Genomic DNA, 15,351 nt, shown 5'->3' on the forward strand with positions numbered 1-15,351 from the left:
GGCCTTGGCAGTGTTAGGCTGATGGTTGGACTCGATGATCTGAAAGGTCCCTTTCAACCAAGATGATTCTATTCTATTCTAACACGTACATCATGAGGTACAAATTTAATTGCTCAAATGGGTGAAAAAACCCAGAGATAAGAATCCAATGGGAAAGGACTTCCTCGGGAAGAACAAGAGGGATTCATCTCCCAGTCTACGTATGGGCATCTGCATCACTTTGACATATTGACATTACATACACAGCCTGCCGACGGCTGTCAGGGTGGGATGGATGGCAGAGGTGGGGACAGGCAGCATCCTGCCCGGAGCTGGCTCATCTCCACCCCCCGAATATGGCTTGTGTGAAATGGGGAGGGCTGGAAAGCCATTTCCCCACAATGGTCCATGCAAACCCCTCCTTTGGAAAGGGAGCGTGGCATTCCCACGTTTCTCATTAAACCTGCCTGCAGCTGGCTTAACCTAACACAGGAATTAGCTCCGTGTCTAATGCAAATCACCGGAGCGGAGACCCAGCTCTGCCAGGGAGCAATGGCGATTCGTGTCTGTGCAGCGACGAGCAGGCAGCGGAGAAACGGCTTCCTCCTGCTTGTTTTGCTGCGGGTACAGCTTTACTGGCACCAGCGGGGTTAAGATGTCCTCAAGGGCACGGCAGCCACCGAATCACTGAATTGTAGGGGCTGGAAGGGAGCTTCGGAGATCATCCAGTCCAACCCCCTGCCAGAGCAGGGTCACCCAGAGCAGGTGGCACAGGAACGCGTCCAGGCGGATGTGGAATGTCTCCAGAGACGGAGACTCCACCACCTCTCTGGGCAGCCTGTGCCAGGGCCCTGCCACCCTCACAGCAGAGAAGTTCCTCCTCATGTTGAGATGGAATTTCCCGTGTTCCAGTTTGTGCCCGTTACCCCCTGTCCTGTCGCTGGGCACCACGGAGAAGAGTCCGGCCCCATCCTCTGGACACCCACCCTTTAGCTATTGATGAGCATTGATGAGATCCCCTCTCAGTCTGCTCTTCTCCAGGCTGAACAGCCCCAGGGCTCTCAGCCTTCCCTCAGCACAGAGATGCTCCAGTCCCCTCACCATCTTCATAGCCCTCCGCTGGACTCTCTCCAGTAGTTCCCTGTCCTTCTTGAACTGGGGAGCCAGCGATGGAGTGAGCCCTTGGAGGAGGTCTCCCAGGCATCTCCTCTAATGCTGGCGTGCTTCCCCCATAGGTAGGCAGGGCTGAGCTACGGAGGTTAATTCCAAGCATGTACTCATACTCTTCCTCAGTTACTGAGAGTTCACTTTCTTGTTTCTGCCACTGCAGACACAGGGTCAGCCCGATGCCTCTTTGAAGCAGGTTGGTGTCAAAGACTTTGAATCTTTGCTTTTTAAGGAATCGTTGCTCCAGTGCCAACTTCCAAGGCACACTAGGAGACAGGGATGTAATAAATAGAATCATGTTTGTTAACCAAATCAGGCTTTCTTAAAGGCTGGTGAAAACTTACACTGTTTCGACTCTTCACATACTTAAATCGCAGGCATCCAGCGTGTTATCTGGTGCACTTTGATACCTCAAGGCCTAAATCACAGGCATCCGGTGTGCTGTCTGGGGCACTTTGACACCTAAAGGCCTAAATCACAGGCATCTGGTGTGTTTTAACACTTCAAAGGGAAGAGCTAAGTTGTGAGATAAGCTGAAAAGCGTCTCCCCAAGGACACTGATAAAGATGAGGAGCCTTCAGCCTCACAACCATCAGGAGGCGGGACAAGACCGACCCCCTAGCAACACGTCACTCAGACACGGCATATACCAGGATTGACACATATACGGGAACCAGAAGAGTATATATAATCAACTACTTTCGGGAAGGGGGTGTGCGCCGTTGGCGGAGCAAAGACTCCCCGGCTGCCCAGCGCTGTTTTGCTTGTTGCCGCTTGCTTAATAAACTAATTTGATTAATTGGACTGGTTCCTGTCAATTATTGGGCCTCAATCTATAACAGGGAGGAGCTGGTGTTGAAAGTCAAGAGCTTTCTTTCACAACTGTCAAAGAAATCATTGGTTTAGGGCTGGTTTTAAAAAACTGTACGTTTTGAGTCCTTCACACTTCAGATCCTTCAGATACACGAAGATGCTCAAGCAATTGCATGAATCCAGGACCTGGGGTGCTACAAAAACCCAACAAACAGCCCGCAATAAAAACATTCAAGTTTTTTTTCCATTTCTGCCTTGATTTCAACACCCTCCTGACCCAATGCTTCCTCTCAGGGAGGGTCCTTGATGCACCTCCCTATTTTGACTAAACATGGAGCATCGGCATCCTTTTCTAAAGAGATTTTCTTCTTGTGGGGAAGGTAATGACAGGAGAGGAGATGTTTTTCTTGAGACTACTGCCGGAGTCCTGTTTTTCTAGATCAAATGGTTAAGGTACTAAAATCGTATTTTCTTCATTAAGGACAAGAAAAAGAAAGCACACATAGAAAGTGAACATGATACCCTAAGAAAACCTTTGGGTGGGTGCAAGGGTGTCTACTGATCTATAAACATACGTGGACACATGGTGCACATGCAAAAACTTTACTTCCAATAAGCCACCTAGAAGAAAAATACGATCCTGTTTCATGTGAGCTCTGTGAGAAAGTAATTTCAAACTCAACGTTCGAGCCAGTCAGTCGGTAACTGCTGACTACAAGGATCTGAAGTCAGGAGATGCCAAGAGCTGAATTTAAAAGGATGGCTGCGACTCGCTGAGCTAATGGCTAATCTTTCATCTTCCTACCTACACGCAGCATGCAACCATCTTAAAGATGTAAAGATTGTCCCAACTTCTTCATCGTGCATAATAATTCCTTCTTTGTAAAATATTCAGAGGGCTTCAGAAGGCTGAAGCTCCGGCAAGGGAAAAGGATGAGTCTAGGTTGTATCTGCACATGGTCAGGCAGAGAAGCAGGAGAGGAAGAGGAGAGGAAACCCCACCTCCATTTTCATGTATAACCTATTGAAAATTTACTTGACTTCCTCAGTTAATTCATCTTCTTCCAGCAACTTTAATCCTTAAATGGGTATTGTTAAAAAGAAGTTTGTATTCCCTCAAAAGACAAGAGAAAAAGAAAATGACTTTGTCATATCTGACTGGTTCGGGAAATATAAAATCCAATTCTGAAGGAGTGCAGATAAGGGAAGAGCTATGGAAGAGCCATCAGCTTAGCAAACACTAAATAATGAAGAACGCAAAGACTGGCCAGCATGATAAAACACTCTATTAGCAAGACTGTTTTTAAATGAGCGATAATTGTGGCACAGCCACAGCAAAATGTTATTGAATTTTTATCTTTAGGAAGGGGCCTTTTGACAGTCTCACCAAAAAGCCACCAACCGGCAGCCCCCTTTTCAGGATTTCCCAAAACACGCCCATACCTGCCCAGCTCCAGCTTGGGGTTTCTGAATACCTATAGCTATGCCTATAAATTGCCCAACTGCAGCCAAGGAAGCTTTGCTGGAAAAGCTACCGACCTCCTACAGGCAAGGAATACGAGGCCACCACCAGCATATCATGAACTTCTTGGAGATTACGGCACTGGTGAGGCCTCACCTCGAGTGCTGTGTTCAGTTCTGGGCCCCTCTGTACAGGAGGGACATTGAGGTGCTGGAGCGTGTCCAGAGGAGAGCTACCAGGCTGGTGAGGGCTCTGGAGACCAGGGCATATGAGGAGAGGCTGAGGGAGCTGGGCATGTTGAGCTTGGAGAAGAGGAGGCTGAGGGGAGACCTCATTGCCCTCTACAACTCCCTGAAAGGAGGGTGGAGAGAGGTGGGGGTTGGCCTCTTCTCCCAGGTGAATAATGACAGGACCAGAGGAAATGGGCTGAAGCTGCGGCAGGGGAGGTTTAGATTAGATATCAGGAAGAATTACTTTACTGACAGAGTGGTCAGGCACTGGAACAGCCTGCCCAGGGAGGGGGCTGAGTCACCATCCCTCAAGGTGTTTAAGAAACGTCTAGTTGTGGCACTTCAGGGCATGCTCTAGTGGCAGAGATTGTAGGTTTTTTTTTGTGTGTGTGTATGGTTGGACTCGATGACCTCAAAGGTCCTTTCCAACCATGAAGATTCTATGATTCTATGATTTCTCGCATTGCATCAAAAATTCCGGTCCAAATCACTCACTGAGCGCTTGGCGATGCCCTCAGTGGGACCAAGATTTACTCTCAAGTCACTGGGACAGAAAAGAGAAACGATCAAAGACCAGGACATGTGTTCCCATCATGCACTGGCCCAACATGCGGCAAGCACGGAAGATAAAACCCCACCACTGCTACCAGTTCATGAGATTACCGCTCTTAGGCACTTCAATGTAGCATCTAGTCCAAGGAGAAAAATAAAGCAGAAGACAGAGCTGCTCAAAGGAATATAACACCTGTCACCTGCCCAAAGTCAGCTACCACAAAAGAGAGCGGGGTGACTAATGGCCCGTTGGCTTGTGTGTGACGAAACACGGACTCCAGTTGCATTGAACCGGAATGCTTGGGTTTCACGGGGGCATGTCTTTAAAGTTAATGATGTTGAAATGACAAAGCTGGCTGCACTTACGGCGATCTGAGCCTGAATTTGGTGAGCTTCGGCGCGTGGCAGAAAACCTCTTTATTTAGCTTTACTTTCGGTCAGTTCTTTCCCCTCCTCCCTCCCACTGCTGCTCATTAACATGCCGCGGCTTCCAGCAAAGAGACGCTCAGAAATGCAGATGATCAACCCACGACAGAAAAGAACAGACTATCTCAGATGACAGCTGAGCGTTAATGGCATTAACATTGTATGAATCTCTGAAACAATAGGTAGTTTTAGTTTTTCCTCCTCTCGGCTCAGTCCGAGCACATTTGCATCGCTGTTCTCCTCCCGTCCAGGTGGGATGGAAAGAGACATCTCATCTCGTTTTCCCTCTGTTGTTTACTCTTTGTGTTCTTCCCCAAAAGGATTGCTCTCCCCTGTAAATCACTGCACCTTCCCGGATTTGTAAATACATCTGACTTACGCCACCGCCTCTGCCCCACGGCATCGCTTTTTACTTCTCCCATATAGATTGCAGGCAGCTCTATTGATGTTCCATTTATGAGATACACTCCACCAGGTTTCATTTATAACCACGAGGTCAACAGCCTCTATCATTTTCTAACACTGCTCGTTCTTCCTCTTGTTTCAGATACTCCTGGCATTTGTGTACAGACATTTTAGTGCATTGGTATAAAGTTATTACAAAGGAAGATGAATTTTTATTGTCAGGAGGACGCTGCCAAGTGAAATATTACACGTCGTACTTTTATGTTTATTCACTGCTGCGTGTAACGTCCTCTCAGAAGCCTGAAAGTCACGCTCATGCCCTTTTATGTTCGGAAAATATTGATTTATTAAAAAAATTGAGTTTCAACTGGAACTGAAATTATAAATGATGTTTTTATTTTTAACAGCTTTGACTGTCAGAGCACAACTCCTCAGCCCCAAGAACTCTCCCAGTAACTAAAGTTCTGTGAATAAACATTTGGCTACTGAACTCTGATAGCAGTTTCCATTAGGTTTTGTTTTCTTTGATTTTTTTTTTTTTTTTAATAATCTTCTAAAGCACACCCCGTGAGAGCACAACGATTCCTCCTGTCACTCGGCCATTGAGAACTCAAAGTATGGGTTACAGGAATATTCAAGCTACTTGTGGTATTTGGGGTCTTTAGTTGTTGGCTGATTGTATAATCTTAATTATCCTTCTGGATCCCAACAAACTGATGGCAGCCAGCTGCAGTAACGAGTTCAAAGGTCCTGCTCTAGTCTAGAGCTATAAGCCGTAGGAAGGTTTGCCAGTCAACTAGAGATGCTCTGCTGTCAAGGGACGATTATTTTAACAACTTTATTTAGCACCAGCAAATTTCCCCCATCACTTCCCCCCAAAAATAAGGCTGAGGTGATTTTCAAGGCCAAATTCCCAGGAGAGCTCAGAAGATCTGGCCACCCGCAGTCCTGCTCCTCTGTGGGTGCCTTCCCCCAGGACCCTGCTCCCTATTTGTGGGACAAACTGCAGAAACGCCATGAGTCCTCCCTGCCTCCCCATGTGTCCTGGGATTCCACCAAGTCGTGTGGAATTTTTTATGCAATGCTTTCATAGAATCATAGGTCTAGGGTGGGAGGGACCTTTAAGACCATTGAATCCAACCATCAACATAACACTGAGAAAACAATCACTAAACCCCGTTGCTAAGCACCACGTCTACCCATCTCTCAAATACTTCCAGGGATGGTGATTCCAGCACTTCCCTGGGCCTTCTCCTCTGCTCCTTATTTATAGCGTAGCGGAGATTCCGCCTTCCACACCTGAGGCAGCTGTGTTTAATATAATCCCTAGGCATCAGAGGATGTTCAATACTTGTAAAACACCCAACAGTTTATTGCAGGGATCTAGGGCAATATGAAGTGCTCTAACAAATGCACGGCCACCTCCCCAGGGACAACCTGTGACACAGGACAGCTATTGGGAATGTCTCGGTAGGCAGGTGAGACCCAAACCCCTGGCCCTAGAAAAAGCTCAACCCCGTGTCTGCTGAGCTACAGGTGACTCCTCGTGATTTAATAACAGTGGGAAGGTGTTGGTGGAAAGCAGCAGAGCGGAGCTCTGTTTACGCCGAGCTCAACTTCTGGGGCACAGCCACAACCCTCCTCTGAACGTGACCCCGTGAAAACAACACCAACGACAGCAATGAGAAGAGAAGCAACACTAATCATGCCTCTAGCGCTTCCCAGACGTAAAAAAAAAAAATCACTATTCCTTGGGAGAAGGAGCGAAAGCTGAAGCACAGAGAAGCGAAACGATCTCACAAAGGTAGTGTGGGCAATCCTTGACAGCCAGGAGCAGAAGTGGAGTCTCCAGGGTCCCCTGTCTCTGTCCTCCCAGCACCCCACTTCACCAAGGGTTGCTTCTGCCTTTGCAGGCTGAGCATCAGTGCCCCAGTGACACGCACATTAGGGCATTCCTCATTAAGACCCACTCAATTTCTCTATTGAATTTATAAAACATCTATTTTTAAATATTCAGTGATGTAGCGATGCTTTAAAGCAAATGAAACCTGTCTCGGCACCGATACCTGCCCCTGTGCAACGTCATTAGCAGGGACTGCTGAAAAGCTCAAGCGTTGAAAGACCCTTCAGAGCTTGTGCTAGAAGTGATGCCCCTGGCAGCCTCACCTGGTGCCCACCGCAGGCTGAGCAGATGTCACACCAGGAAGAAAGAGATGGAGCTGCTTTGCTTTCTACTCCCCTCTGACACAAACCCGCTTTGAAATCAAGAATAAAAATGCCCACTCCTGCTAAAATCCCCTATTTAGGCTGGTTTCGATTTCTAAGACGAAGGTTCTCCTACGGGAACTACTTACTCTGGGTGGCTGAAAGGTTGGAGAGGGCTGCCTTGGTGCGACCTGCTAACCACTCCAGGCTCTCGTGCATGTTGGCCAAGGCCTTCAGGTCACTGACGTCCCGCAGGATCTCCTGTTGAGGGATGAGTTTATCTCCCAGGTTGCCGATGAGAACTTCTGACTCTTTGCCGAAAGCAGCCCTGAAATGCAAACCAAAGCCACCTTCAGAAACACAGCACAGGACAGCGAGGGGGAGACACCAGTTACACCATGGAGAAGGTCAAACCAGCCAATGTAGACCTGTTCCAGCGTGGGGTCTCCAGAACGTCGTCTGGCGGAGTTTTTGAAGTCTCGTTACAGTGAATGACACCTTTACCTCAGGGAGGTTTTTTTCTATCCTTCTCCCCACATCTACAATCTCTGAATCTCCTCACAGTTACAAACTTCCTCCCAATCAACTCCCGCACCTCTTCCCCCCACCCACCACCTACACCTTCCTGAGACACGCAGCATTTCCATGTCTCCCTGTGATATGAACAAGTAACGCGCGTGCAGTACTTTTAATCTTCCCTTGTAAATCAGCTCTTCCGATCCCCTATTCACTTTTTTTTCCAGACATCTATCAAAAGAAATCTCCTGTGGAACCCGATGGCTTATCATGACAAAGTGACAAACAAATGACTCTGAATATCGGTCCATGTGTTATTTTACTTGCACGGAGACAGCACCTGGTGAAAAATGATGTCCAGGACAAACGTGCTTACCCCCAAAAAGCTGAAAAAAGTTCTTTTAAGGAGTCTAACTGCTCACTCCACTGTCACGTTCCATCTTTTACATTCAGATTTAGCTTTCCCAATACCTGTCTCCAAGAAGAGCTTGTTTGGTTACATCCCGGAACGATTTGCACGGCAATTTTGCAGGTAAAGGAGCTCTCCTCCGGCATGACTTTTTGTGTGCCGTTAGGATGGAGAAAATCAGGACGTGGTTCCTACATCTCATTACAACAGCTCCTGGCCGAAACCAAGTGCGTTTCAGTGAAAGACTCTAAGCGGCACATTTACCATGGTCCTCAGTACCCTCTTCCCGTCATTAGTTGCTCTTTTTGTTATGAATTTGCATTCCACTTTCATTCAGCTTTGCAAATCTCCACTTCCTGTCATTAGCTCTTTTATGAACTTACAATGCGGAATGATGCTGCTGAGCAGAATAGCTGCAGCAAGCTGCAGCAGAATAATCCCATCCGGGGCATTTTAGATACTATCTAAGCGGTTTTATTGCCAACGCCTGCCTAGATTTGTGGGACTTCACTGTCACTTGAGAAAAAGAAAAAAAAAGAAAGAACAACCCTGAAATGGTTTTAAATTGCTCCATTGAATTCGTTAGGGGCAAAAAATAAAAATAGCCTTCGTTAAAAAAAATCTCTTTGAGGATTTTCTTCTCCTTGACAATAAAAAAATACGCTGCCTTAGGCTGTACTATGGTTTGGGAGGAATCCTTATCTGATGGCTGTGTCTGAGAACTGAGACAGAGGAACATCTCCAGCTCCAGTGGACTATGGCAGTGGTAATTCAGCTGTTCTTCCTCTCTGGAAGATGGGGCTCATTTTGATCCGCTCTGGCTATTGGAAATATATTAAACCCTTTCTAAACTTCAGGAAAGCCCTTAACAAGCTTCCCTGACTGGGTATTAGATAGTCACGAGAGGCTGCAAAGCTTTGGGGAGTGAGGACAGCTGAGCATCTCATCCAAAGTCCACACGGGTGTTTGAAGGTGAATACAAGGTTGAACTGGGTGGACAAGCTCAAAGCCAGGCTTGAACATCTTTTCCTTTGGTAAAGCACAATCGTCCATTCACGGAAAACACGTTGCTGACTTCTACGGCAAACACGAAACACCTCACTCAGCTCTACTCACCTACAAACACTCATATCCTCATCTGTTCCTGTGGAGCAGAAGACATTTACAGATACGCTCTTCCCTCTCCAAGCAAACCACTCCTGTTGACTGAGACTATTAAATCCCACTGGCAACTCCACCAGTCACTCGGAAAAATAAGAAATGAAACATTTTGTGAATTCCTACCTTCGTTAACATGGCTTTCCAATACAAAATGCCACCGAAAAAGCACTCTTTTTGGGAACCACAACTTGAGAGCTGTTAAAATGAGGAGTCACTACCCCGCCGCTGCCCACAGCCGCGATTACAGATCCGGTTTTATCGCAGGGACGACTCTTCTGCTCTCCCACACGTAAAGAGAAACTGTTTTGGCACTGCTTTGGATGACTAGCCTGTGCATGAATAATACAGTGCTTTCAGTCAGGCTGGGAAACATCTATATAACACAAAGCATGGTGTATTTCCTATTTTTGCTCCTGGGAGGAACACAAATAAGGCCTTCTATGGGAAGCTATACTCTAAAATGTTGTTGGGATCAATGAGATTCTGCCACTCGTTCTAAAACAATGGACGTTTGTACCAAAAGGGCAGCAAATATATTTAATTGTTTTCTTTAATACATCTCCTTGACTGCAGAAACCCCACTTCACTCTTTCGCGCAAACGGAACCCTATAACAGAGACAACCGTCAGCAAGTAACTCCCTTTTAGAAGATAACTGTAAAAAGTTCTGGTAGATTCCTGTAATTTCAATTTAAACCTGCTGTTAGCTTCTCCCTGAAGCAAATTTTCGTTCGTGTTATGGATGCCTGCTTGACAGAATATTCACTACGTGCCTTTCTTTGTCTTTATTAAATTTGCAGGGCTAAACACTTAACTGGAAGGATATAAAAAAACCCAAATCAACTAAATATCCAGCCTTAACTCTGCTCATTTGCATACCTGCGTTAAAATAGCATCTTCCAACCTTTGATTTCCATACAGTTCCTCAGCCAATACTTGTCACATTTGTATTGGTATGTGTGTCTCTACGGCAGAGCCAGCACACACAAAGAGATCGGCAACCACCTTCTGCATTTAATTTCTGGTTTTTTGATGGTGCCGTGGGTAACCTTGGTTTGAATTACCACCGTTTTGAAAATTCAAATCCCGTCCTACCTTACCCACGAAGGTCTGGACTTTGCCAAAGCTTCTGAGAACAAGAAAAGATCCCGCAACTTTTGCTGAGTGCCCAACGATGGAAATTTCCAGCCGTGGAGATGATATATTTTAGAAGGCAAGAAAGCCTCACAACCGAATGAAGTAAAAACCACACCGTTTTAACAAAAGGCAATGCTCCACTCTCCTGCGATTAATTCAGCTGTGCATATATCCACGCTCAAGACGGAGATTAATATTGCGTATCAACCTCACTGCGGATAAAGCGAATTCAAATGCCTTTCTTCCCTGTCCGGCTGTTTCTTTGTGGGAGCTCCCTCTTCCTTACACCGAGACCTGCTGCTTGTGCCACACCGCTACAGCCTCCATTCCCAGCGGATTTGTGCGCATCGCAATCGGGTTCCCTCTTAAATCTCCGATTTGGCAGAGCAGGCCGGCTGCGTTGGCTTACTCCTCCGATTAACCAAGCACCTCATTTTGTTTCCCTTTGTTAAACCATCTGAATTTCTCTTATTTTTTTATTGTCACTTTCCAAACGCAATGACCACCAATGCGTCCGCTTTAGATCCACCCTGTTCTCATGGACACTCTATAGGATGCACAGCGCATCCTTGGCATGGTCCCCATGGATGGGGAGAGGCTGATGTCCTGGTTCCCCAAAGAAGTCTTTTGCAGGCAGATTGGCTTCCCCCTCCTCTCCTCCAAGGGGGACTCCCTGGAGATGTTTTTGAGGGATGAGTTGGTAATAAAATTAAACAACATATTGAACGAAACTGCTTGGAAGCAGAGGGACCGAAGACAAGAGACGAGGTTTCCCCTCATCCGTATTTCAGCATATACATGAGAGGACGGGAAACCCGTGTGTGAGGGAAGAGAGGCCGGGGAAGAGCACGGGTGATAAATCAGGATGACCTGTGCTACGGTGAAGGCGCCCTCTGCCCGTGTCAGAGCAGGGCTGAACAGCAGCCAAGTGTCCGCATCAATACTGCAGAACGAGGAAGGAGGTCTCTGATGTCCCCTTGGCAGCAGCTTTACATTCACTCACTGCTCCTCTCCCTTTTCTCTGCCAAGAAATTAGTGTCGATTATCCCTTCGTCAAATAATGCCGAGGAAAAAGCTCGCTCGGAGGGCGCGTGGAGCTGGAGGAGGAGGGGGGACACCAAGCTCTCTTCAACTACCTAAAAGGAGGTTGTAGCGAGGTGGGGGCTGGTCTCTTCTGCCAAGTAACAAGCGATAGAACAAGAGGAAATGGCCTCAAGTTGCACCAGGGGAGCTTTAGGGTGGATATTAGGAAAAACTTCTTCACCAGGAGGGCTGTCAAAATTTGGAACAGGCTGCCCAGGGAAGCGGTGGAATCGCCATCCCTGGAGGGATTTAAAAGCCGGGTTCACGTGGTGCTGAGGGACATGGGTCAGTGGTGGCCTTGGCTGATGGTTGGACTCGATGATCTGAAAGGTCCCTTCCAACCTAGACGATTCTATGATTCTAAGCAGGAAGACACTGACCCAATGAGGACCTCCTGACCTCCCGTCCTTCCTCACACCCTCTCGACCGCAGACCTTGGAGGGATGCTTAAAGCTGAGCATCGGATGCTTGCACAGGAGAGGCAACAAAAAGAACTTAAACCGCAGCTAAGAGCAGCGGCCTGAGCTGTGGCTGGAGAGGAAATACCCTAAAAGTATCTATTAAAGTGTGAACCGGACAAAGATGCAAATGCTCTAGGAAGAGCTGGCAAAACAAGGATTACTGCTTTGTCACGGTGTTGTACAAAAACCACATTAAATTGAACATCCATGAAAACGTTAGCGAAAACAGTTTCTGGGTAAAAAGCTTGCCATGTAACAACTCAATATGCTACCTAATATAAAGCACTTAAAATATGTATAGTATATTATATATACAGTCTCAAAACATGATACGCATCATAATGGAAAGATTATAACGATAGTATTTGCACCAGTTTCATGGCGCCTTCGCAGCTCCTTTTGGATCAGTAGATTTTTCTGTGCATTTCTGTCATACAGGAATTTCTACAACTCATTTGTTTCCCGTTGCTGCACTTGAGCCACAGGGGCAGCCTGGAGACCGTGCTTAAAAACTACATGGAAACTACCCGGGCCGACAGATTTCCTCGTGACGCAGTCGAAGAAATCCCTATTATGATTTTGTTTATAAAGAAAAGAGAGAAAAGGTGGTTTGTTGCTTCCTCTCGCACCCAGAAGTTGTTCGACAAGCAGAAAAAAAATCGCGCAAGCACCGAAACAAATAACCCACGTGGGTTTTGGGGTTTTTTTCCTGCAAAGGGAAGCCCTCGGAAATGATTCGCTGCCGCACAAACAATAAAAGCCAGCCCAGCCATCCTCCTGCAGAAAGACGCCGTTCCCCTTGTTTCAAAGACTCAGCGCCTGAAGGTATTTTAAAAATTCAGCACATCGAGGCCACTTTTCGCAGCGCATCCAAACAGGCGTTGCCATCCTGATGAAAAGCTGCTGCAAAGGATCCTCGGTGGAGAGAAATTCACCCCGCCAACCTCAGCTATTCGGCTTTAAAGGACTGAAGATCCAGCCCATCCTGAAAAACGACCCAGATTTGAGGTTCGTTGGGATTTTGCAAAGCCTCGGCAACAATTTCTGCATCTCTATTAGGGACCGGCGCAATCGGTGGCAGCTCCGAATCTCTGCTGAGAGGTCGCCACACTGTCAAAAAAGCAGACATCGCTAATTGACAATTTTAAGCTGTAACATCACACGCCATCTTCTCGCTGAAATTTATTTGAATATTCTGGTCTTGTTAAGTTTATATTATACGATTTATCACAGCCGACAAGGAAGCATCTTGGAGTATATTGTGTCGCTCTAACGATGTGATTTAGCGATACAGTATCTCATTAAAGCAGGAGCCGTTATTAAATCTTTGCGGAGAAGCTCAATCTCCACATTTCTCCTCTGCCTTCCCCCTCCGTCCCCGCTATGCAGTTTAGGGGCACACACATTACCCGAAAAAAGTACCCTGGAAGAGCTGGGCATTGCTGCACTCTTTTCAACGGACAACGCAACTTGTAGGATTAATGAATCCGAAGCTGGAAGATTCTTCCTGGATTCAGGTTTGGAATATATGTAATCCTCCAAAAACCCGAAACCCAGCCTAAATCCTCCCAAACTTCTTTGCCTTCACATGATAAGCAAAGGCAGAAGGAAACTTCTTGGATACGGAGGTGCCCTGTGAAGATCCAGGCGCTCACTCAGTTTTACACCTCTCGGATGAGACTCTTGACAGCAACGGGATTTAGTATTGGTTGTGCTCGTGATGAAGCACATTTTCCTGTAGGGTCCGAAAAAGAGATCTAGAAACCCATTTCCCATAAAGGAGTAGACTGTCATCAAATGGAAATGGCTCACACCTACAGTACGCTCAGGTTCATAGTCTCGGTGGAGGGAAAAAAAGGTCTACAGTCTGCTGCCAATCTTCCCAAATCATCCTTTCAGCCTTTAAAAGTATTGCCAATATAATGAACAGAGCCTGAGAAATCGGAGAGGGAGATCTTTTATCCTTCAGAGGCAAAGAAACAAGGAAAGCGAGACAGAAAAGCTACATCTGAGAATGGCAGGGAAAGCTAAGAGAGAAAGAAAGGGAAAAGCCTTCCATAAAACATCAAGGCTTCAGAAAAGGACCATGCGTCAGGAGAAACACTATGACAGCAAAAGAGAATAAAAATAATGGAAAGCTCCAAACCCAGCGCTATGAAAACCACCCACCAGACAGCAGATGGAAGAACCCGACATTTAGCTTTTGATGGAAACCTTGGCCAGTGCTTTCCAGCTGCCCAGAAAGGTGGGACAAGGGAAGATCACCCTACCCCAAGGCACGACCTGAACTCCATGCTTCTGCCATCACAGATCTGCCTTTGCATCAAGGAAAGGACTTAACAGTCCAAGGCAAATTGTCCCAGCTCGTTCCCAGTTCTGCTTTTTCAGGCTTGCGCAGACTGTTTATTTACACAATGGGCAGTTTACACCACGGGGAACCCTTTGGAAACAGCTGAAATAATTCAAGCTGTGACCAGTCCCAGGAGCTCTAGACCAACCTCCTGAGTTACTGCCCTCTGGTATCCGAGGAGTTTCCTTCTACTTTTGCTTATCTTGTGAAGGCAAAGAAGTTTTGGAGGATTTAGGCTGGATTTGTTTTTTTTTTTTGAGGATTACATGTATTCTGAACTTGAATCCAGGCTGGAGACCTGGGCAGAGAGGAACCTAATGAAGTTCACCAGAGGCAAGTGTAGGCTCCCTCACAGGAGCCTTTCTAATACACTGCGGTGCCTCAGACCAAAACCTCCTTTACCTCTACATCTTGCTCCCAGCGCTAACCAAAGCTTTGCGTTTGGAGTAGAGATGCGCTTAATCGCCCACCACCCGCTGCATCCACCCTGCCCCACAAAATGGAAGGGAGAGGAGATACCATCCTCTGGAGTGTACCCCAGTGTCTTTGCTGCCGTTGGATGGATGATGGGCTCTCCTCGGACAGAAGCAAGACGTTCTGCGTGCCCCAAGGGAGCTGAGGCGAGACAGTGGTTCCCAAAACACAGTCCCAATATATATCCAAAACTGGAGGGTACCTCTCTTGCTCCCATCACGCCTTCTGGAGGGACACCCTGTAGCCCATCCCTGCTCTCTTCCTTTAGCCTGACATTGTTGTCTTGTCCAACAGCGACACATTTCCAAAGCAGACCCACATCTGCACGCAGGCTCCAGTTTTACACTGGAAATACAGTCAGAAGATCAGCATCAACTAAACCAGGAGGAGAGAAGAGATCCTGAGAGCCCCGGGGCTGTTCAGCCTGGAGAAGAGCAGACTGAGAGGGGATCTCATCAATGCTCATCAATAGCTAAAGGGCGGGTGTCAGGAGGATGGGGCCAGACTCTTCTCAGTGGTGCC

General features: G+C 47.0%; 1 protein-coding gene across 1 annotated transcript in view; it reads right to left on the minus strand.

The window, feature by feature from the left end:
* Window positions 1-15,351, minus strand: part of EXOC4 (exocyst complex component 4) — a 431,048-nt gene that overhangs the window by 53,248 nt on the left and 362,449 nt on the right. The window contains exon 14 of the mRNA XM_074573187.1: window positions 7,389-7,567. Coding sequence (XP_074429288.1) covers window positions 7,389-7,567 — 179 coding nt within the window. The remainder of the gene's footprint in view (window positions 1-7,388; window positions 7,568-15,351) is intronic.

This window comes from Larus michahellis, chromosome 1 (genome assembly GCF_964199755.1).
Source record: "Larus michahellis chromosome 1, bLarMic1.1, whole genome shotgun sequence".
Lineage (NCBI taxonomy): Eukaryota > Metazoa > Chordata > Aves > Charadriiformes > Laridae > Larus > Larus michahellis.